We start from the raw sequence: 23,825 nt of genomic DNA on the forward strand, positions 1-23,825 counted from the left end.
GGGAATTAGAAGAGGAAAGAAATGGGACATGGAGGTAAACATGATTAACAGGTATGAAAATGAATGAAACCATGAAATCTTTTAAAGTGAAAGTCATTTAACGCCCCCCCCACCCCCATTCTGTAACTCTCCTGGTTTCCTTCCTTTGGAGAAAGCTAATTTCTTTTTCTTTTCTCTTCTTTTTTTTCTTTTTTCTTTTCTCTCTCTCATCTATCATCTATCTATCATCTATCTGTCTATCTATCTATCTATCTATCTATCTATCTATCTATCTATCTATCTATCTAATCTATCATCTATTTTAAGACAGGGTTTCCTCTATGTATCCCTGCTGTCCTAGAACTCACTCTGTAGACCAGGCTTGCCTTGAACTTAGAGATCCACCTGCCTCTACCTACCTGGGATTAAAGGCATGAGCCACCATTGCTGAGAAAGCCAATTCATTCAGAGGTTTAGTCTACACTTTGAAGCACAAGTGAAACACTTCAGACTCCGAGGCTTTATTAGATCAGTCCATGAAGAAAAGGAGAAGAGCAATGGTGAAAAAGGATTTTGAGATTAATGTAAATGTTTGTGAGACAGCTCAGACCATCTTACAGCCATGGTTCCCTTGGACTACATAGCCAAAGATGACCTTGCAGGTATGATGCTCCTGTGTCCACCTGTTGCAAGTTATCCAACCATACCCGGGTCACGTGGTCATGGGGGTCAAACCCAAGCTGTGTATGCTAGGGCTAGCACTCTAACAAACAGTCCCCATCCCAGACAATGTTTATTAAAAAAAATGTCTGAAAGAAAAGACGCGGTAAAGGGATAGCAGGCAAGATGGCTCACTGGCTAAAGGCACTTGCTGCCAAGCCTGATGACACAATTGATTCCCAGGACCCAGACTGTGGAACAAGAGATTCCTGCAAGTTGTCACCATCACAAACATGCTGTGGCACATTCACACATGAATACCTACATGAAAAAGGACTCAAAATTCTGCTCATTTTATTTTACGTTACTAGTAGAATATTCTCTGATTTGAAACTTTCTTTTCTTTGGTGGGGGGAGGGTGATGGGATGGTAGATGGAGCCTGGCTTCAAAGTTGAAGCAAGTCTTTGTGCCTCTGTGTGTTTTAATTGCAGGTATGTGCTACTATTCCTGGATCTAATTCTCAAGTCATATCACCTATACTTACACATGTACAGATAACTTTTAAAACGTTTTTAGTTATATTGAAGTTTGAATAGTTTAAATGAAAATATGAGAAAGATATTAAAGAACTGACTCTATTTATTTATTAATTTTGGTTTTTCGAGACAGGGTTTCTCTGTGTAGCCCTGGCTGTCCTGGAACTATGTAGACCAGGCTGGCCTCGAACTCAAGAAATCTGCCTGCTTCTGCCTCCCAAGTGCTGGGATTAAAGATGTGCGCCACCACCACCTGACTCTTTTTTTTTTTTTTTTTAATTGTGTCTATGTACACATGAGTGCAGGTGTCCTCAGAGGTCAGATGTGTTAGATTCCCCCTGGAGCTGCCCAACCTGGGTACTGGAAACCAAACACAGGTCCTCAAGAGTAGCCAGTGCTCTTGATGGATGAGCCCTCTCTATAGTCCTTTATTATACTTTTCTTTGAATTTGTTTTAAATATAACTGATGTAGATGGGTGTGCTAACACATACCAAATAACCTCAGAACACAGGAGACTGAGGCAGGATGATGAGGCAGGACCACAAATTTGAGGTCATCTTGGGACACATAAAAAAGATATTATACAGATTTTCTTTTTAATTTTTTAAAAAAAAATGTAAGTGGCAAGTGAAAAGTCATAGTATAGCCCAAGTGACAGAAGCAAGACTAGATACATAACCCATGTTCAGACTGTTTACTGCATTGTTGTTTAGGTCCTTTTCCAAGTTTATGATCTAAACAAGGGAAACACCCAATTTAAAACCAACACAAATCTCTTTTTTTATTCTTTTGGAAAGAAAGCATTTTAAAAAATATTTTGTGTATGGGTGCTTTGCCTACATGTATGGCTGTGCACAATCTTGTGCCTGAAGAGGCCAGAGGGGGCATTGGATGGCCCTGGGAAGTCACAGGTGGTGGTTGAGCAGTCATGTGGAAGCTGGGATTGGAACCTAGGCCCACTAGAAAAGCAGCAGACAGTGTTCTTAACTGATAAGAAATCTCTCTAGCCAGGAGAAAGGACCTTAGAAATTTGAACAGGAGATAAGAGGGTCAGTATGTGAAGTAATTACTGTTAAAATGCTGGTAGATATCAGAGGCTCATACAGTTTATCTGAGCTTTCCAACACACTAGTGGCAAATGTGGGCCAGAGGAAATAAGCCTGGGTTATTTTCTGAAGCTTCATTAAGATTGAAAATACTCAATTATTTGGAGCTATTTAGTACTCTAGTGATGAAGATTTGGATCTGAATAGCTTACTTAGCTATGTATAAACCATGTGTTTGGAATTACAGCAACCGTGGATATAATACAAGGACATCATTCAAGTGAAACCAAATTCCCAACAGGCTTTTTTTCTTAATATTTATTTTAAAATCACATTTGTGTGTGGGAAGGCATGCATGCTACAGAGGACAAGTTTTGGGAGTCAATTCCATCAGGTGGGATCCAGGGATCAAACTTCATGTCAGGTATCTTAACGTGCTGAGTCACCTCACCAGCCCCTGGGTTTGATATTTATGATAGAAGTCATCTAATGCGTTAATACAATTACTAATTTGTCAAAGCTATTTTCAGTGTAAGCTGCAATGTAAGGCTGCATTCTTTCTCTGTAGCTTTCTTGAAAAGCAAACATTATTTTCTATCTTCTGGAATCGTTTTTTCCTGGTCAGCTCACTGAGCCTTTATTTGCATAGGCTGTGTCAGGTACTCATGCAGTCTCATGTGAACAGCACCCACATTTGTTTAAATGTGTTGACATTTAAACTAAAACCCATACTCAGGACATAGTGAGACACTTACTTCATATACCAGTAAGACACAAGAGAGATGTGGTCAAGGAGTTCCAGAAAGGTTTCCTCTGTGTGCACGCTTTTGTGGGATGTGTAAAGGTTGGAAGTAAGAAAGACTTTGTAGATATGACTATCCTCAAACTCATGGTCCTGCCTCAGCCTCTCAAGTGCTGGGATTAAACATGTGCCAACCACACCCAACTCAAATAAAGGGAGTTTTTTGCTAAGAATACTTGAGGGTTTTGCTGTTGTTTTTGAGATAAAGCTTCTCTATGTAGCCAAGCTGGTCTCAAACTTATAAGCCTCCTGCCTCAGTCTCCCAAGTACTAGCATTACAGATCACCACACTCAGCTTAAGAATACTTATTAAAAAATAAAAATTATGGGAGCCAAAAACACCGACTGTAACCAGGATGGAACTTCTTCCCAAACCAGAAACCAGTGAAGGGTTAAGAGAACCCAGCTTGCTGAGATGGAGAAAGGAACCTACAGTTGCTCAGCATGGGGGTCAGGGAGGGGTGCTCAAAGTCTGCAGTCCACCTGGAGCCTAGTGCTGACTTCCAGTGAGCTCAGAGTATCATTAAACAGCACAGTGACACAATACAGTGGGAATCAAGGGTACTTCCATGTTGAACTGGAAGATGCTGAGACAAAGTTCACTGTTTCAGGACCCTGTGTCAAATTGACAGTTTGGCTATATGAGCAGTAGATTGAACAGCAATTTTAGAGCAGCCCAAAGAGATGTGCCATTGTTAATGATTCATGGACTCTTGAAGGAAGGTCCCACTACCACCACCCTTTCCCTAATGCTATGTTCTTAAGATCCTGGCTTTGCAGACTGCCAAAAACAAAGAATGAGGTTTAATTGGCCAAATTTTCACACCTCTTTAACAATATACGTTATCTGATGGAGGGGAAATTAATATCATGCCAGTCATAACTTATGACTAAGCCTCATCACTAAGCACTGCATAGCAGTCTCCAAATAGGACATTCAAGAGGGGGGGGTTGGTTGCCAAAGGTAGTACTTTTCATTTCCCTTCAAATTGCTATTGCTATCCTTAGCTCTGTCATCAAACCAGTGTTTTAACACGGCACTGGCTCCTTGTCAATCATGACTAGATGGCCTACTTTTAGTTTGAAATAGAAACAGAGGCAACATTTAAAGAAAACAAGATGAGCTAAAAACAAACAAACAAATCAATCAATCCTGGGTTGGAGAGATGGCTCAGCAGTTAAGAGCACTGATTGTTCTTCCAGAGGTCCTGAGTTCAATTCCCAGCAACCACATGGTGCCTCACAACCATCTGTCATGGGATCCAATGCCCTCTTCTGGTGTGTTTGAAGACAGTGTATTCACATATATAAAATAAATAAATCTTAAAAAAAAAAAGACTGAAACATGTAAATGTTCAATTCTATCATAAAATGTTTCTAGCCCATATTTCAATAATTTAGCAATGTTTTACATATCTACCACTTTACTCCTTAATTTTCCATGAAAATTGTCAATTTTAACGTGTTTATCTGAAATATTTTCCATGTAAATCTTTAATTTTATCATAAAAGTACCCTTTACTTCCCTTTTCAATAAATAAAAAAATTAAAATAAAAAAATAAATAAGAGTTTACAATTTAAAAAAAAAAAGACTGAAACACAAACACCTTTGCTTGTTTTGACTCTCTGGGCCAGACTGGCCTTGAATTTACAGTGATCACTAATCTCAGCTTCCCTAATGTAAGTACTACAGGCAACCTCTCCTATTCAACTCCTATATGACCAACCTCTCCTAATAAACTGGGCATTTAAAATATTCTCTTCTTTATCTAAAATGACCAAGATGATTGATCCCTGATTTATTGTTGTTTTATAAGACAATTTATAAAGTTCACTTAACTATTTAATGTAAGAATTTGGCATTTCCTATCAATTAAAATATTTAAGGAATGTAGTATTAATGATATACATTTAGAAGAAAGTATTTTCCTATTAAAAAAAGATCCCTAACATGTTTATATACTCAAATAATTTATTACTAATATTTCACAAGTAATATCATTTTATTACTATAATCACAAAAATCATAATTTCTGTACAGGAATGTATAAGTGAACATTAATCAATGCATTTCTAATTTGCTTCATAATGAGGGTAAACACACTACAGAACATAAAAGAAAGAAGACTGTAAAATTTTCTGGCCTTGCAGTGCACTTTTTAGTGCAAGTATTTAAGACACAATAGTGTTCAATTCAGCAAAATATTGCAGAATGTCATGCCACAGTCCACTTAATTCAAAGAAGGTCAGGACATGCAGCTTGTAATAAAATGTCAGCGCATATGTTTTTATATATAAAAAACCCACATGTAATTCATAAAATATATAGTGGTTTATTTAGATGGTTTCTAGATGATCTCACTGAGGAATCCAATGTCTCCTTCGCAGGGATAATGCTAGGCAATGGCTTTGGCTTCAGGTAGGAAGGCCTCCCAGTACTTTATCAGCTGTGGGTGAGAATAAAAAGATATTTTCGTTACATTTTTGGCATTTTAAAGCATATATCCTTTTTATAAAAAAAGTATATATGTGCAGTCAATACTAACTTAGTCTTACATACATGTATACATATAACTACATGTCCTTTTAGCTCAGGGTGGATTTTATGACACCTCGGTCACCCACTGCTAGGATTATGCTTGTAGTACCACACCTAGCCTATGTGTGATTTCTACTTTGTTTTTCAATTTTTTTTTTCAGACACGTTCCCCTACTACATAGACCTGTCTGGCCCTGATTCTGTGGCAGTCCTTCTGCCTGTGCTTCACTGCACTGGGATTAGAGGTGTTCATCACCATGCTTTGCTACATATGGCTCTTCAATGGATCATTTCCCCACCAGATGTCTTATTAAGAGGATTAATATATAACCTACTTAAACATTACTCCTAGCTAATTACAGATTCTGGTATAAATAACATAATTTAAAATATCTATTCTTTACACTTCTTAGATGCAAAATTATACATACAATATACTGTTACTAAATAGCTAAAAATTCAAAATTTACCTAATTATAATGACTATTTCTAACATAAAGCAAATCTTAATTTTATTTACATTTTATACTATTGCTAGTTAAGAAGACTGGAATAAAGGGTGGTGGTGGGGAGCCAACATTGGATAAGGAAGGAAAAGAGAGACTGGGAAAGCCAGTTACCGGTCTCTGGGTTATCTAGAGAACAGATTAACTGTAACGAAAAAGTTAATTTAAGGCGACTTCTTTGGAAACAATCCTTTTTGACTTAGTTTTTCAATTTATTTTTCTAAAGACAGGGTTTCTCTGTGTAGCCCTGGCTGTCCTGGAACTCACTCTGTAGACCAGGTTGGCCTTGAACTCAGAGATTCATCTGCCTCTGGCTCTGAGTGCTGGAATTATTAAAGGTGTGTGCTGCCACTACTTGGCAGTTAAATTTTAAAAATCTAACTTTTTTTACTCATTTGAAAATTCTATTATGAAGTCCTGATTGGCTCGAAACTTATTATTACACAGAACAGGCTGGCCTCCAGGGTTCATGATTCTCCTACCTCTGCTTCCTGAGTGCTGGGGTCCCAGGCTTTCACCACGGTGCCTGGCTTGAATTCGAAGACATACATACATACATACATACATACATACTATACAAATAAGTTTCTATTTCTGTACATTTTAAAACTAACTAGAAGAATTATTTCTATTAAAAGACACTAAGTCATTTGATTTGTATATGCAAAATTCTATTTTTATAGACTTTAATGTATCATGAAATCTCATGAAACAAATGCCAGTTGTAGGTAGTATTCAAGCACCAAAAATTCCAAATAAAACAAAATTACCACATACTACAAAGAAAAAACTTTAAAACTTAGTTTTTAGTCTAAGTTTCTATATGTTATGGAAGAAGAAATGTACTGGGAGCACCTTCTCTATCAGTCTGTCTTGTCTGACAAGGAAGGGAAACCAGGGCTGTAAAGCCAGGGGCCATGGTTGCATCCTACAGCCTCAGCACTAAGCAGGCTAAGGCACCAGGATGGCAATTTCCAGGCTACCCTCATATATATAGAGAGAGTGCATCTCCAAAACAGAATGAACCTCAAAGGGGAAAGCTGTCTGTGTGATACTTTTTAAAGATGTATTTGATTTTATGTGCATGGGTGTTTTGTATGAAGGCATGTGCACCATTATGTGCACCTGGCATTCCAGAAGGCCGGAAGAGGGCGTTGGATCCACTGGAACTGCAATGTGCATGCTGTGAACTGAACCTGGATCCTTTCTAAGAGCAAGAAGTGCTCTTAACCACCGATCTCTCTCCAGGCCCCCGTGACTTCTTATGGCCTACTATTGGGAACAGTGTATCTCTGTGTATTATCCAGTAGAGGCAAACAGAACTAAGATAGTCTCTAGTTACTTCAGCATTTAGTCCACATTTAATTTTTCCTCCAGTTTAAACACCTGTTAATCATCTTTAAAATGACTCTTCAAGAAACCCCAGAAGTTATAAGGAAAATGAGCTTACCTGTTGCTGTGTTTGTACTAATGATTCCAAGTACTTGATAATAACAGCTTTAAAATCTTTCACTCGTTCTTTCTGTTAAAGTACAATACATTTAAAAAGGATATTAGTAGGAAATTAAATCTTCCCACAGAGCTGTAACATTACAGAAAGTACAGAATTATGATACTTGCCTCAAATCTTCCCACTTCTTTTCGAATTGTTTTAGAGATCTGCTCAAAATCTCTCTCTCCTTGTTGTACTTTCGCTTCCCACTAGGGAAAACAAACAAGAGAAAAAAATGCTTATTTTTACCTGGAAAAAAATATTATACTGTCATGATTGCTCATCTAACTTAACTGAAATGCCTAAAAGAACCAAGAAAGCTCAGTATCAGAGAACTCAATCTAACCTAACCCAGTCATGTATCTAGAACCTGAGGACACAGTTCAGTGGGTAAAGCACTTGTACAAGCATGAGGATCAGAATTAGATCTCTAGCACCCATGCAGATGCTGGGTGGGCCTGACAGTGGCCTGTAATCCCAGCTCCCTGCAGGCAGACAGAGGAAAGCTGGCTATCTAGACAAGTGAAATCAGCAAGTTCTGGGTTCAGTGAAAGATCCTGACTCAATATACAAGGTGGAAAGTGATGGAGTAAGACAGCCAACATGAAACTTTGCCCTCCATATGCATGCACATGTTATGTCCATGCACATACACATATGCCCACACATTAGCATACATGCATACCCCATACACGCACAATTACATATTCCACTTTCTAGTGGTAGATACACGTTAGCTTTAATCCCATTAATAATTCATCACTACATTCACGTAGAACTAGAATATTTCAGTGTTTAATGACCTATAATGTCCTGCCAGGTATAGTGGCTCTCGCTATAATTCTAGCTTTGTGAAAGAGAGTGTGGGAGGACTCCCATGCTGCCCAAAGGCAACATGCTCAGATCCTGTCTCAAAACCAGCAAAGTAAAGATCCACCTAACAAATGCCTATTAGATACAACCGGAGGAATTTTGAGTATAAAGCTCACCAATAAATAAATTGCTACACATTTCAAAACATGCCAACAATGTTAATTTCAATAACATAGGTTTATTCATATGCTCATGGAAATCTTCAATATATGACAAACACTTAAAAACACTGTATAATTGTAAAATGACTAGGTTTTTTCAAGTGGAATTATTTATTATCTACCGAAGACTCATCAATAATCATTAAATTCAGAATGGTAACAACAAAATGTGACTAGTGAGCAATGAAACAGCTAAAATAAATATTTAAGCAATGAAATGGTATTCCTACTATGTAACCAAACACTGGTTCCTACTCTGCCAAGAGAAGGTGTATTTATTTGTAGTAATATAAAGGTTGTCCTACCTCTTCAATTTCCTTATTGAAGCATGGCAAAAAAAGTGTATAAATTATAATAAACTTATACAAATTTATTAAAACACCATATGGGGGATAATATTGCCCAGAGAACGAAATGTGGGTAGGTCTACCTTTAAAACCATTTTTAGATACAAAATGAGTCACCATCTGAAATCAAAACCATTTGAAAAGAAATGTAACTGCAGAGGCTAGTTTGTCATCTCTTCTTGCGTGCTTCTTTACCCATGTCACAGTCATACGAGGTAACAGAGGGCTAGAGACTTTAATGATGATAAAAGTGTTAAATATGTCTCACTAAATCATATAATCCACAAAAATATGAATAGCTAAGTCTTGAATGATTCAGAAAAATATGAAAAATATGCATATATGAATGACATGAAAAATCTGAGTAAAGAAATAAAGTATTATTAATTACCTCTCTTATTTCATTTTTAGCTTGTTGAATTTTATCTGGTTTGTTAGCAACCATCATTTTTGCCTCAGTTTCACGTTTTTTGAGCAAGGTAATTTGAGCATCTTCCCATTTCTGCCAGCATTTCATCCGATGGTCAAACACACCCTGTAAGTGGCATAAGGCTATTAAGAAACATTGTAAAATATTCTCATTACAATATAAGTATAATAATATTGAAATCTATAAAGCCAAGTATTTAAATGTTATCCTAGTGTGTGGACACAATGAAAATATGCATACCAGTATCAATTTTTCTAGCTTTTATGATTTTAAATGTAGCTTGCAATAAGATGTAAAAGAGTTATACAGTCTAAAAAAAAGATGTATTTAATGAAAATATACTGTACATTAGGAATTCTTCTACTGAACACTATATACGACAGATTTATATGCTGGAAAAACAGAATTTGAAAATATAAACAGACCAGGAAGTGTTGCCTCATGCCTTTAATCCCAGAATTTGGGGGTTTGGGGGGTGGTAGGGAGAGAAGGTGTAGGTGTGTTCTTTGTGAGATCAAGGCCGGTCCAGTCTACAGATTGAGTTCCAGTATAGCCATTGCTATAATATAGAGAAAAAAAAAACAAAACAAAACATAAAATGGGCCAAACCAGGCCTATCCTTCTAATTCCAGTCCCAGGAGACAGGCAGGAGGACTGTTGTTACGTTTGAGACCAGCTTAGTTTATAAGCTTCTAAGTTCTAAGCAAGTCACGACTAGATAGTGAGAGGCCTTGTCAAAGAAACAAAAGGAGAACTCCAAGTAACAGGAAGTGAAAAATGTCATAGATGACTCCAATAGAATAAAAAACAAACAATAAATAAAACAGTAAAGGCCTAACAAAACAAGGAAGAGGGTGATTCCTGTACATGGTGAAAGGGGCCAAAAAACACAACTAAAAGGCAGAACTAAATGAAAACTGACACATAAACTCTACCGGAACAAGTCAACCACATCCACAGCTTATTTTCATGTGCCTGTCAGAGTAAAATTATGTGATTAAAGAAGTAAATTCAGATATAGGAGAGCAACTAGTGTGTGACCAAAAAGAAAACCAATGGACAGGATGGGAAAATCCACTATGAATTTCATTCCTAGCTTGACACTGGGGATATGTTAACATTATTTTAAATATATATTAGCTCAACAAATGAGCCAAATATTAGAATAACAAAACAAAAACATCAGGTACCAGGGCCTACCTAAGAAACACAAATGTTACTCATTCCAAGTCTGACCTCGTGTCTAGGAAGCCCCTTTTGTACAGCATTAGGCTCTGTAGTATGTGCTAATTCTCACAGTACTCCTGAGGTCAAATTATGATCTTATTCATGCCATCTTGACAGGAATATAAACAGAAGTCCAGTTACTATCAAGTAGCTAGTAGAGATAGGTATGATTTCTTTTTAAGGGAAGTGGATAAAAAGAAATGAACAATTCAAACAAACAAACAAAAAAAGAGACGGCATAGGGCTGGGTGTGGCTTAGTGGCAGAGGAAGCTCAGGGACTTGGGTTCTTTGGAGTACTCCATATACACGTGAAGGAAAATGTGAACTGTATCTCAAGATTTTCTGGAAGGTGGAGGAGGATGAAGAGGAGGATCAGCAGAAGCAGCAGTCAGCACCTGGGACGGCGGGGTATGCCTTCAATCCTACCCTGGGAGGCAGAAGCAGGCAGGCCTCTTTGAGTGTAAAGCCAGCCTGGTTTATATAATGAGTTCCAGGACAGTCAGGGCTACATAGTGACACCTGTTTCAAAAACAAATAAACAAACAAAAAAGTGAAAAAACAGGAGCTAGAGATAGCACAAGGCTTAAGACTTTGCTGCTCTAGCAGAGGACCCGAGTTTGGTTCCCAGCGCCCACACAGTGGCTCACAACTGTTTGCTACTCCAGTTTCAGGGGATCTAATGCTCTCTTCTGACCCCACAGACATCAGGCAATTGGCATGCACCTGGTAAATATGAGTACATATGAGTAAAACACTCATGTATAAAAAATAAAAAATTAAATCAATTTTAAAACATGAAAAAGAGAAACACAAAGATAGGGGAGGAGGAACTGGACTATAAGCCCAAAAGCCATCCTTAGGCAGATAAAAAGGAACATGTAGTAGCTGCATAAAAAAATTGAATTTCATATCTACAACAATTCTACTTCTAGAAATTTCACATCAAAATAGCTATTGTCAAAATACTTTATAAACTGAAGCCTGAATTTCTTGAATCAGTGTGGTTTACTTCCCTGCATTGTGTAAGTGGGTGTAATGGCATACATCTCTATTCACGACAGAAGGCTTTCAAGTCCTAGGTTATCCTGAGTTACGTAGTTTCTAGGTCAGCCAAAGACTCTAGCTCAAAAATCAAAAGTGACTAAAGTGACATATCTATGACTGTTGAACTAGAGATAGCTCTAAGAGGGACTGAGAGTAAGATTCAGGCAAAGAGAGCTTTTCTCCTCTTTGAGAAAAGGGAGGGATCTGTGAGATGTTTTGACAAAAACAAAACAAAAGGACAAAACAAACAGGGAATATTAGCTTCATATACATGCACAACTAGTCTTCTATGAAGAGATCCTTTGGTTATTTGAATTGTTCTTTGAATTTCTCTGTGTCTCACTCTGGCTGTTACAGCTTCTATGACTCCTACCTCCTATGCTCAAGCAGCTGACCCATCGATCTCGAGCTTTATCTGCCTTCACAAAACCTGACCACAGCTCTATAACTTTGTCTTAGACAACTGATCTTCAACATTTCTCAGCACATATATTTTATATATTAAGTAGAACAAAATTTTTGTATGAAAAAAGATATTTCATATAAATGTAGGTGCCTCTAGATTAAAAAGAGTTATTAAATGATTCTTTCCACGCTCAGTTGATTGTGGCACATCTTTTGATGCCAGTATTGTTTAGGATATTTTAATTTCAAGCAATGTAGACACCTAACAAAAGGTTTAAGACAGTGTGATGAAAACTTCTCCTTGAGGGACAGCCCAGGCAGGCCTACCCCTGCCATGGAGGTCTTCCCTGGGTGGCTCTTTTCTACATGTGCTCAAAGACACTGTCAACCTCCCTTTGTGACACACTGGCTTGTTTTCTTAAGCATTTTTGTTTTGTTTTAATTTATTTTTACTTCAGTGTATGTACACATGTGTAAGAGCACCTGTGGAGGCCAGAAGACAGTGTCTGACCCTCTGAAGCTGGCTGTGAACCAGTTGTGAGCTAGTGTGGTGCAGAATTGAAGTCAGTTTCTCTACAGGAGCACAAGTGCTCTTAGTTGCAGAACCATCTCTCTAGCCCCTTGGGTTTTGTTTGTTTGTCTGTTTTAAATAACATCTCTCAGGTCTCTCTAGAGACTATTAACAGGTGATCAGTCAGAACTAGGAATCGCCATCTGGTGGTGCATGCTTGGAAGTAGAGACAGAAGGATCAGGAGTTCTAGGCCAGCCTTTAGCTACACAGTATTTCCCAAAACAACAATAAAATACTCATATTTACCAGGTGCATGCCAATTGCCTGATGTCTGTGGGGTCAGAAGAGAGCATTAGATCCCCTGAAACTGGAGTAGCAAACAGTTGTGAGCCGCTGTGTGGGTGTTGGGAACCAAACTCAGGTCCTCTGCTAAACAAAACTCCCTTTTCTCAATTTTCCTTGAAAACCAGACTAGGATGAGATTAAAAAATAAAAGCTGCCTAAATATGATAAGCTATACACTATAAACTGTAACAGCTGTAAACAAACAACAACAACAACAACAACAAAAAACTCACCAGAAGCATAAGGAGTTACAAGAGTACACAAAGTTGGTAAGTTTTGTCAAGTCTAAGAAAACACCATTTGGAAGTGCTGAGTCCTCTCTAGAGACAGCTCACAAAACATCAATAAATAGGCAGTATATCAGTTTGCACAAGAAAGGAGAGGAAGATGATTTCAACAGCTCTCTAAAATGTTTGAATCCAAGGAAAAGCAGAATGTAAATAGCTGAATCCTCCTCATTATAACTTTCATCCATAACCCAAAGACACTAACATCACAAAATATCTTCAGAAAAATGTTGACAAACTGATAGCTCAGTTGCAGAGTACAAATGCTGAACTAGATTCCTTCTGTAACTATTCAGAAACAGATTAAAAATTTAATACTATCATTGTAAATATAATCATGGTCTAATTCAGTCTCATTTCATTTATAAGTATGTGATTACACACTTGAGTAATATAGACAGAAAATCCTTTCATTGCCCAAACTCATGCTAAAGACAACAATCACTCCCAGTTTATTCCATTTCTTACTAATGAGACTAGAGCTGATACGCAGCTTCAGCTACTGCTAGAATGAGTAAATACATGCAAATAGTTGCAAACTTTCATATGAATACATAAATAAATGTGTATTTTTCACTTATTTGACATTCCTTAGACTTAAGAACTGTTTATTGAACTATCCATGTACTAAGAGAAGAAAATGTTGTTACAAGTACTCACTTTGAAGTCATTTTTTATGTAGTAGTGCAGTATAGGATTTGCACACTTAAATGTATATATCTAATAGAAAACTAAATGAGTGTAATTGTGTGTGTGATTGTGTATGTGTGCACACATATGTGTGTTGATGTGTAATCCTGACTGGCCTAGAATTTACCTAGAGCAGGCTGGCTCGGAACATGTGGTCCTCCGGCATCTGCTACCCAGGTGGTAGGTAGTGTTACAGGCAATTCATATCATGTTTAGTCTAAATTATTTCTAAAGCAAATGGCTTAAGTAACAAAAATGTGAGAAGACCTGTAGAAGAGGGCTTACTTTCACTGCAGCAATGAGACGAATGTAGTCACTAAGAAGTTCTGAGAACATGTAGAAGTCGGCAAAAGCTTGTTCTTGATGTAACTGGTCTATCTTCTCTTCAACCTCTGCCAGCTGAGACAAAGCTCTAGAGAGCGCAGTGTGGTCCTCAGAATTACCTAACATGGCAGCACTCTTAGCAAAGGCAGCTGTGTTAGCTGAAAGTTCTGAAATTAAAAAAAGAAAAAAAAAGCATTTAGTATTTGCTAATAAAGTTTTAACACTATACACATCTCTCTAAATTTTATTTATTCACAAATTAAAACTTAAATTTGTGAATTATTTTAAATTAATATGAAACAGTCAATAAACTGCCTTGGGCATGTTTACATCCAATCCCAGCATAGCCCCTCCAAAATAGAATCAGAGATTATATCTTCAGATGGTGAACTGTATCTGAATAATTCAATAACCTGGCTTTCCTTTTCACAAAGTACTCATTTATTGTCTTCTGCATTCTGTTGAAGATGTAAGTGTATTTCGAATATAGGAAGAATAAACATAAAAATTAATGGGGCTGGAGATAGCTCTGGGGTTAAAAATTTATACTGGTGTTCGGGAGGACCTAAATTTGCAAACCCACACACTGGAATACATAAAAATAATAATACTTTTTTTAAAATCACTATTAATTCATACTATATTCTTTAGCATTAGAATATTTGTGATTGAAAATAATATCTCAAATCTTATTTTTATTTATCTTTTTAAAATTTAACATCTTAATCTTTTAATAAGAATCTTATCTACCAAGAAAGGAAAAAAGGTATGCTTGTGCATACAATTTATTACCAATATAAGTCCTTTTCTATTTGTTGTGCAATAATGTTAAGAATTAAATGAGGTTTTTTTGTTTTTGTTTTTTTTTGAGACATGAGCTAGCCTAGAACTAATTTAGACCAGGATGCCCTCAAACACATCATTCTCCAAAAGAATTTCTAGATTATTTTTAACACAACCACATTTCAAACATTTTTTTTCTTTTTCTTTTTCCCCAAAGCCAAACATTTCAGACATTTCAAATGAAGAAAAAAAAAAAATCATGTTTTTAAAGCTACTACTGACAAAGACTAAAAGTTACATTTTCTGAAAACTATTCTGTTGCGGCATGGTATGTATGTGTGTGTGTGTGTGTGTGTGTATATATATATATATATATATATATATATACACATACATACATATATTTATATAATTTAATTTTTAAAAAAAGCTGGGTGGTGGTGGCACATGCCTTTAATCCCAGCACTTGGGAGGCAGAGGCAGGTGGATTTCTGAGTTTGAGGCCAGCCTGGTCTACAGAGTGAGTTCCAGGTCAGCCAGGGTTACACAGAGAAACCCTGTCTTTAAAAACAAACAAACAAACAAAAAACCCAAAGCCTACTTCCTAAGAGATATATAATATAAATAATAAAGTTATGACAAACTATTATATAGAAATACCCTATCATGTTGAGTCTGGAGAGATGGTTAAGAGCACTCACTGCTTTTCCAGAGGACCCAGGGTCAATTCCCAGCCCCCCACATGGCAGCTCACAACTGTCTGTAACTCTGGTTTTGGGGCATCTGGCACCGCTGCACTCTGACATGCAGGTGAAACACCAATGCATATAAAATAAAAACTAAAAAAAAAAACTTTAAAAAAATTTATCACACAAGAAATTAGTTTGTTACCATTACCCTAATGAAATCTGTTAAGCATTATGTCACACAGTATCTTAGAAAACCATTATGAAGAGTCTTGAACTCTAAAAATACTTCATGCCAAAGTCAAACAAAGCAAAACAAACAAGAATCTAACACGAAAACTTTGTGGACTAAAAAAATTTCAACTCAAATTTCCTATGAGCTTTTTACTCTCCCAAACCTAGTTTTTTTTATTTTTATAAAACTTTTTAATTTTTCAATTTCTAGTCTAGGCTGGCCTTGAACTTCCTGTATAGAGGATGGCCCTGAACTCTTGACCACCTGGTTTATGTAATCCTGGAGCTCAAATCTAGGGCCTTCTGCATGTTAGACAAGCACTACCAAGACATTTCCAGCCCCTAAATATGATAAAAAAAAATAAGCAAAATAATTCACAGAGGTTTCCAAGAAGTAGAGGCACAATACAAATACTTTTTGTTGTTGTTGTTGTTGGGTTTCTTTGTTTTTTTTTCCGAGACAGGGTTTCTCTGTGTAGCCCTGGCTGACCTGGAGCTCACTCTGTAGACCAGGCTGGTCTCGAACTCAGAAATCCACCTGCCTCTGCCTCCCAAGTGCTGGGATTAAAGGTGTGTGCCACCACTCCTGGCTACAAATACTTTTAAGAAAATCTGTAAATATCAAATTTTAATTTTCCACACCATAGTTCAGAGAATTGAACTCAGGGTCTCATGCACACTTAACCAAATGAGTAATTTTAATTTGAATTAAAATAGTTTTATAAGCTCTTGATTTTTCTAATTTTAAGTTAGAAGTCAGATCAAAATACAGTGGAAATTTGAAATGCTACTGAACAAATACTCTTTTTCTGTTTTGAGATCGTCTAGCTTTGAACTCACGGCAGCTCTGCCTCAGCCGCCTAAGTGCACCACACGCAGCAGAACATTCCCGCAAACTATTGTTCTTTCTTTTCCATAATCACGTCAGAGTATTCACTTTAACACAGCTAACAAACCTTTTCTATGACACACCAAGGCTTCAACACTGGCATGAAGTTTCCGAAGTTGCTGGTCAAGATTTTCAAATTGCTGTTGCTTTTCTTCAAACCACTAAGAAAGAAAAAATGAAAAATGGAGCTAATTTAGGACGAACAAACCATTGTAAATTAGGTTACCAATAGCAAGCTACCTTTCTTGTCTTAGAACAGCAAATTAGCCATATATAACCATGGTGGTCAACTGATGTAGCTGAGAACTGAACTCAATAAGCAAATTAATATCCTATTTTCTGCTTGTACAGCTTTAAAACGCAATTGTTGGGCTCATTAATTCATTTCATTATTCAAGTCGAAAAATCAGCTCTTACCGCATCCGATTCATTCATCTTGATTGTCATTTTGTTGACAGCGTCGGCAGCCTTGTTCACCATCCTCAATATTCCTGCTCCACTCAGAGCCTGCGTATTAACTGCTCTCGGCAGCTGGAATTGAATGACAAATAAGGGCAAACAAACCGGTTAAAAGCCTGGAGATTTAACTGGGCACAAAAGGGACCCCCTCCCAAAATAAAGAGAAGACAGAGAAGAAAAGAGAAAAGAGGCTGTATTTTCTTCACCCTCACACATTTCAACAGTAAGATCTAATTTCTCAAGTGCACTACTTGTACATTCTCAAAGGAAAACTTAAAAAATAGACTTTCCATTTGCTTTTCTTCTGCACGTTTACATTTAGATAGAACAAACACTGTTTGTCAAAACACATTAAGAAATTGCCGGATTCTAACACAGCCACCTGCCTTAGAGCACAAACCGGCTGCTGGTGGGCAGAGATGCTTACTCTGAAGGCTGTGTTTATGAGCTTCTAGAAAATTCTGAGACTCGAGCGAAGGTTTTTTAAATTTCAAACAATAACAATTAGAGAAGCAACAGAAACATTATTTATCATCTCTTTCTTTAAAACCAGTTTAAATTCTTCAAAAAGAAGAATTGACCACCCTCTATTACTAAAAGAAGGTATTTGCAAGTTAACTGACACCCAAAATCCCAAAGCATGGTTTTACTATGTCCATTGAACTACTGAATATCTAATCTTGTATTAGTTATATCAAATATGAATGAGAAAATTTAAAGTGGAAATACCTCTGAGCTTTCCAAAAACTGCCTTAAGTCAGGATCTTGAAGCAATGTCGGGTGCTTTACTGTTCTTTGAAGATACCTATATTCAAGAGTTGAATTGATCCTATTTTAGTACCATTATAAATTGTGTTTCAACAAAAGAATAAAAATAAGTAAAAGTATCTTTAATCTATGTATTAGTCTGTACTCACTGTAATTATGCAGAATTTTATACAGCTGAACAGAGCACGGTGGTACACACCTTAATCCCAGAATTTGGGAGGCAGTGGCAGGTGGGTCTCTGTGAAGTTGAGTGCAGACTTGTCTACACAGCAAGTTCTAGACCAGCTAGGTCTACATATGAAACCCTATTTCAGAGTGGGGGTGACTTTAAATAATCAAATACAAGGTTTTTGTTCATTTAAAAATATTTCTTTTGGGCTGGAGAGATGGCTCAGCAGTTAAGAGAACTGACTGCTCTTCCAGAGGTTCTGAGTTCAAGTCCCAGCAACCACCTGGTGGCTCACAACCATCTGTAATGGGATCTGATGCCCACTTCGGGGGTATCTGAACACAGCGACAATATACTCTCAAACGTGAAATAAATAAATCTTTAAAAAATATATTTATTTTTATATGTATTTATACATGCCTACATGTGCCACATACATGCCTGGTGCTCATGGAGGCCAAACCTGAACAGTGACAGGCAAATAGATCAATGGAATAGAATTGAAGACCCAGAAATGAACCCCCACACCTATGGTCACTTGATCTTTGACAAAGGAGCTACAACCATCCAGTGGAAAAAAGATAGCCTTTTCAACAAATGGTGCTGGTTCAACTGGAGGTCAGCATACAGAAGAATGCAAATCAATCCATTCTTATCTACTTGTACTAAGCTCAAGTCTAAGTGGATCAAGGACATCAACATAAAACCAGACATACTGAAACCAACAGAAAAGAAATTAAGGAAGAGCCTTGAGCACATGGGCACAGAGGAAAATTTCCTTAACAAAACACCAATAGTTTATGCCCTAAGATCAAGAATTGAAAAATGGGACCTCAAAAAATTACAAAGTTTTTGTAAGGCAAAGGACATTGTCAAAAGGACAAAACAGCAACCAACAAATTGGGAAAAGATCTTTACCAACCCTACATCTGACAGAGGGCTAATATCCACGATATACAAAGAACTCAAGAAGGTAGACTCCAGAGAGCCAAATAACCCTATTATAAATGGGTACAGAGCTAAACAAAGAATTTTCACCTGAGGAATATCGAATGGTGGAGAAGCACCTAGAGAGATGTTCAACATCCTTAGTCATCAGGAAAATGCAAATCAAAACAACCCTGAGATTTCACCTCATACCAGTCAGAATGGCTAACATCAAAAACTCAGGAGAAAACAGGTGCTGGCAAGGATGTGGAGAAAGAGGAACACTCCTCCACTGCTGGTGGGGTTGCAAGCTGGTACAACCACTCTGGAAATCAGTCAGGCGGTTCCTCAGAAAACTGGGCATGATACTTCTGGAGGACCCAATTATACCACTCCTGGGCATATACCCAGAGGATTCCCCAGCAAGTAATAAGATACATGCCCCACTATGTTCATAGCAGCCCTATTTATAATAGCCAGAAGCTGGAAAGAATCCAGATGTCCCTCAGTGAAGGAATGGGTACAGAAAATGTGATATATTTATACTATGGAATACTACTCAGCTATTTAAAAAAATGAATTCATGAAATTCTTAGGCAAGTGGGTGCAAATGGAGAATGTCATCCTGAGTGAGGTGATCTCATCACAAAAGAACACACATGGTAATGCACTCACTGATAAGCAGATACTAACCCAGAAGCTTGGAATACCCAAGAAACAATTCACATATCAAATGATGCCCAAGAAGAAGGAAGGCGAGGCCCCTGATCGTGGAAAGGCTCAGTGCAGCAGTGTCAGGGAATACCAGGACAGGGAAGCGGGAAGGGGGGATCCAGGAAAGGGGGAAATCATTTGAAATATAAATAAAGAATATATCGAATAAAAAAAAGATAATTTGAATCAAGTTACAATATAGACTATATGGTACACTTTAACTGGAAGGATAATAAAACATCAAATCCCTAGTCCTTGGCAGACAAATCTTCAGTAAGTGCTTGTTAGCATGTCATCCAAAATGTTTCAAACTTCCTCATAGAGTATAGTGGCACACAACTTGATGCCAGCACTAGGGAGGCAGAAACAGGCAGATCTTCCAGTTTGAGACTAGTCTGGTCTTCAGAATGAGTTCTAGGATAGCCAAGGTTACAGAGAGAAACACTGTCTCAAAACACACACACACACACATACACACACACACACACACACACACACACACACACACACACACACACACACCAAAACCCAACCCAAGTAAAAATAAAAAGACCTCAACTTACTCATAGGAAAATCATACTTGAAATGTTTCTCTAAGGTGTGTGGTTACGTTTTCAGAATTAAGAAAACCAAGAAAGAGCAGTGCATGACTTTATTCTTTAAAATATTCTTTCTACAATACAATCAATTCCAATGTTTACTTAAACTTCTGATACAATTTACATAATTCTGAATAACTATAGATTCTCTCCTAAACATTAGCTTTTAATTTTTTATTTTTAAACTTTTAAAAATTGTATTTTATGTATATGTGTGTTTTGCCTGGTTCTATGTCTACATGTCTATGTATGTCTATGTTTATGTATGCCTACAGAGGTCAGAAGAGGACATCAGATCCCTTGGAATTGGAATTACAATGATTGTAAGATACTGGGAATTGAACATGGGTCTTGTAGAAGAGCAGCCAGTGCTTTTCACTGATGAGCTATCTCTCCAGCCCTCTTTAGCTTTTTAAAAAAATGAAATATGGTTAACTTGACTTTACTAAGGGATTTTCTTAAAGTGTAAACAACTTACTAATATATAAGAAGTTGCCTCAAAAACAGTTAAAAATCAATTTGTACCACAAAGATATGAATACAAACACAGACACACACAGACACAGACAGACAGACAGACACACACACACACACACACACAAACACACACACACATCCTAAAGGCTAGTCTACCAACCTAAGTCACTGATAAGGAAAAAGATAAAATAAAGACCAGACAAAATTAACTATGCTATTAGAAACTGGTAAAGCCTCAGTGAACCAGTGTCATAATTCACTCTTTTACTCTTACTACTCAGAAGAAAGAGACAGGCAGATCTCTGTGAATCTGAGGCCAAGTTGGTCTACATAGTGAGTTCCAGACCAGGCAAGACTATACAGTGAAACCCTGTCTTAAAACAAAGCAAGCAAGCAAGCAAGCAAACAAAAAGCTTTGCTGTATTTCTCTGATAGTTTCACCTTCATCTTCACATTTCAACACAGTAAGAAAGTATTATATGTTAAGATGCAGGAAGTGGGAATATTCCCACCCTTTTAGTCTGGCATTAAAAAAGCACATTTTAGGCCAGGTAGGGGCCGGGGGAGTCAGTGCACGCCTTTAGTCCCAGTACTGTGGTAAGCAGAGGGAGGCTGATCTTTATATTCAGTGCCAATCAGGACTACACAGTGAGGCCTTGTCTCAAAAAGGAAATGACAAAAGCAAGTCTTGAGATCTACAGGACATGTATAATTATGTACTCTAATGGAAGATAGAACATATTTATTCTTTTCCATATTTAATTCATTCATTCCTTTAAAGTCAGAATTAAGTACATGACAATGACAAGGCACACACAAGCAGTTTTCACAGTTTAACAGTGTTTATAAAAAAAATAATTCACAAAGAGTTGTTGTTCTTGGAGAGGACCCAGGTCTGGTTCCTAGCACGCACACAGTGGTTCCCAACCATCTGTAACAATTCTAGGAGATCCAAACCCCTCTTCTGACCTCCACAGGCACCAAACTTGCATGTGGTGCACATATTTACACTAAGGCAAAATACATACATTAAAATAAACATATCTTATTAAAAATCAATTTAGACAAATTATTAAAATAGTGGGTAAATATGGCATAATTAAAATAGTAGATTAATATAGCATAACTTTCTAAGAATATAAACAATTTATATCTGTTATATTTGGGGAAGGGTAGTGCTAAGGGAATGACTCAAGGTCTCCGAAATGTTACATAAGCATTTCTCCATGGAGACCCAGTCTCCTCCCTGTTGGTTATATTTTGAGACTGGGTCCTTCTATTTAGCACAGGACAGAAGTCTTCCTGCCAGAGTCTATGAACACTGGAATTGTAGGAGTGTGCACCATACATGGCTTCTCCTGACATTCTATCAAGTGTTCCTGCAAGCACAATTTCCACTTTACCCTCTTACAACTACAGGTACCTTTTAGAACTCTTGGTAATTATGACATAATTCTTTCATCAATTCATTCATTCCTTTTTTCCCCTGCTTTTTCCCCTGCTTCTAGCATTATATCATGCTGTCAGACTATAAAGCTGCAGACTAATAAAGGCATGGCAACAGTGGTGCTGTAATTTAGATTACCTCTCGAGTGCCGCTCTTCGTTTTTCTACAAACTCAGTGGATGATGAGTCTTCTTTACCTACTTTGACCTTGGTCATACCTTTGAAGAAGTTGGATGAGATTTGTAAGAAACAGACCATCATAATTTCTTCATAATGAAAATATACTTTTAAGTTGATAGTAATGGCCCTATGTTGGTACTGGGATCTTAAAGAATAAGGCATTTTGAAGAATTACGTCTCATGATATGTTAATATCGCTAATGAATAAGTATGTATGGCAGGAACAAGCAAATAAAGCACAACTTGAGCTATATTTATGGTTTTCATAACGCGATATTTCACACTTTAAGAACACAAATGTTTTTATATTTCAACAGTATTTTCTTCCTACTTTTGGGACTTGATCCCAAGGCGTCATGAATGCTAGATAAGTATTCTATGACCTACATCTCCAGCTAATTTTTTTTCTACATTTCTTTTTTTTTTTAAAAAAGATTTCATTATTCTGTGTATGTGTGTATTTTGTTATGTACACATGCATATAGGTATTGCAGAAGGCAGATGAGGACATCAGATCCTCTAGAACTGGAGTCACAGGCAGTTGTAAGATGCCCAGTATGGGTCATCTCCATATTACTGCAGCTTTTTGCAAATGTAGCAACTATTCTTAACTGCTGAGCCATTTCCTTAGGTCCCACTCATACATTTGAACATATAAAATGGAGTTTAAAAAACTACAGCCAATGAATTCCAATGAAGGCCTTTTTGGGATGCTGAAATGTGTTAGATGTAATCGATGAGTTCGCTAAATGCTTTCCCTGTGCAGAGCTAGCATGTTTACAGTTGTCACAGCTATGTAGGCTGTTTTGGCCATTTTGTCTGTGTTTCATAGAGCCAAGGTCTTATCTATGTAGCTTAGGCTGACCTGGATTTCATGATCCTCTTGCCTAAGCTTCCCCAGTGCTGGCATTATAAAAATGCACTCTTGTGCCAGGCGGTTCCTTTTCTAATAGTTTAGAAAGAATTGCATTTTTATCTCAACTAAGGTTAATGCAGACTCCTTTCAATAGCAATTACAGCTTCCCAAGAAACTCCTATTTGTAATCTGCCATCTCACTAGAAATAATCTGCACATCTGCACAAGTGTGGTGGCAGGTGGTTATAACCCCAGAATTTGAGAGAATGAGGTAGTTGGATTGTGAGTTTGAAGCTAGCCTGGGCTAGACAGCAAGAACTTTGATAATAAATGAATGCATGCATACATGCATAAAGTGAACAAACAAAGAAACTGGGCATGATGGTCCACACCTATAATCTGATTATTTTGGAGGCAAAAGAGGATCA

At 37.3% G+C, this 23,825-nt stretch overlaps 1 protein-coding gene across 1 annotated transcript in view; it reads right to left on the reverse strand.

Annotated features, from left to right (window-relative positions):
• Positions 1 to 5,011: 5,011 nt before the first annotated feature.
• The window catches only part of Snx2 (sorting nexin 2), a 42,823-nt gene continuing 24,009 nt past the window's right edge, over positions 5,012 to 23,825 (reverse strand). The window contains exons 7-15 of the mRNA XM_052201397.1: positions 22,501 to 22,579; positions 17,991 to 18,066; positions 17,220 to 17,333; positions 16,870 to 16,963; positions 14,172 to 14,377; positions 9,337 to 9,480; positions 7,693 to 7,773; positions 7,523 to 7,594; positions 5,012 to 5,474 (exon numbers count right to left, since the gene is read on the reverse strand). Of these exons, the coding sequence (XP_052057357.1) occupies positions 5,424 to 5,474; positions 7,523 to 7,594; positions 7,693 to 7,773; positions 9,337 to 9,480; positions 14,172 to 14,377; positions 16,870 to 16,963; positions 17,220 to 17,333; positions 17,991 to 18,066; positions 22,501 to 22,579 (917 nt within the window). The 3' untranslated portion in view covers positions 5,012 to 5,423. The remainder of the gene's footprint in view (positions 5,475 to 7,522; positions 7,595 to 7,692; positions 7,774 to 9,336; positions 9,481 to 14,171; positions 14,378 to 16,869; positions 16,964 to 17,219; positions 17,334 to 17,990; positions 18,067 to 22,500; positions 22,580 to 23,825) is intronic.

The sequence above is a fragment of the Apodemus sylvaticus genome, chromosome 13 (assembly GCF_947179515.1).
Source record: "Apodemus sylvaticus chromosome 13, mApoSyl1.1, whole genome shotgun sequence".
NCBI classification, from domain to species: domain Eukaryota; kingdom Metazoa; phylum Chordata; class Mammalia; order Rodentia; family Muridae; genus Apodemus; species Apodemus sylvaticus.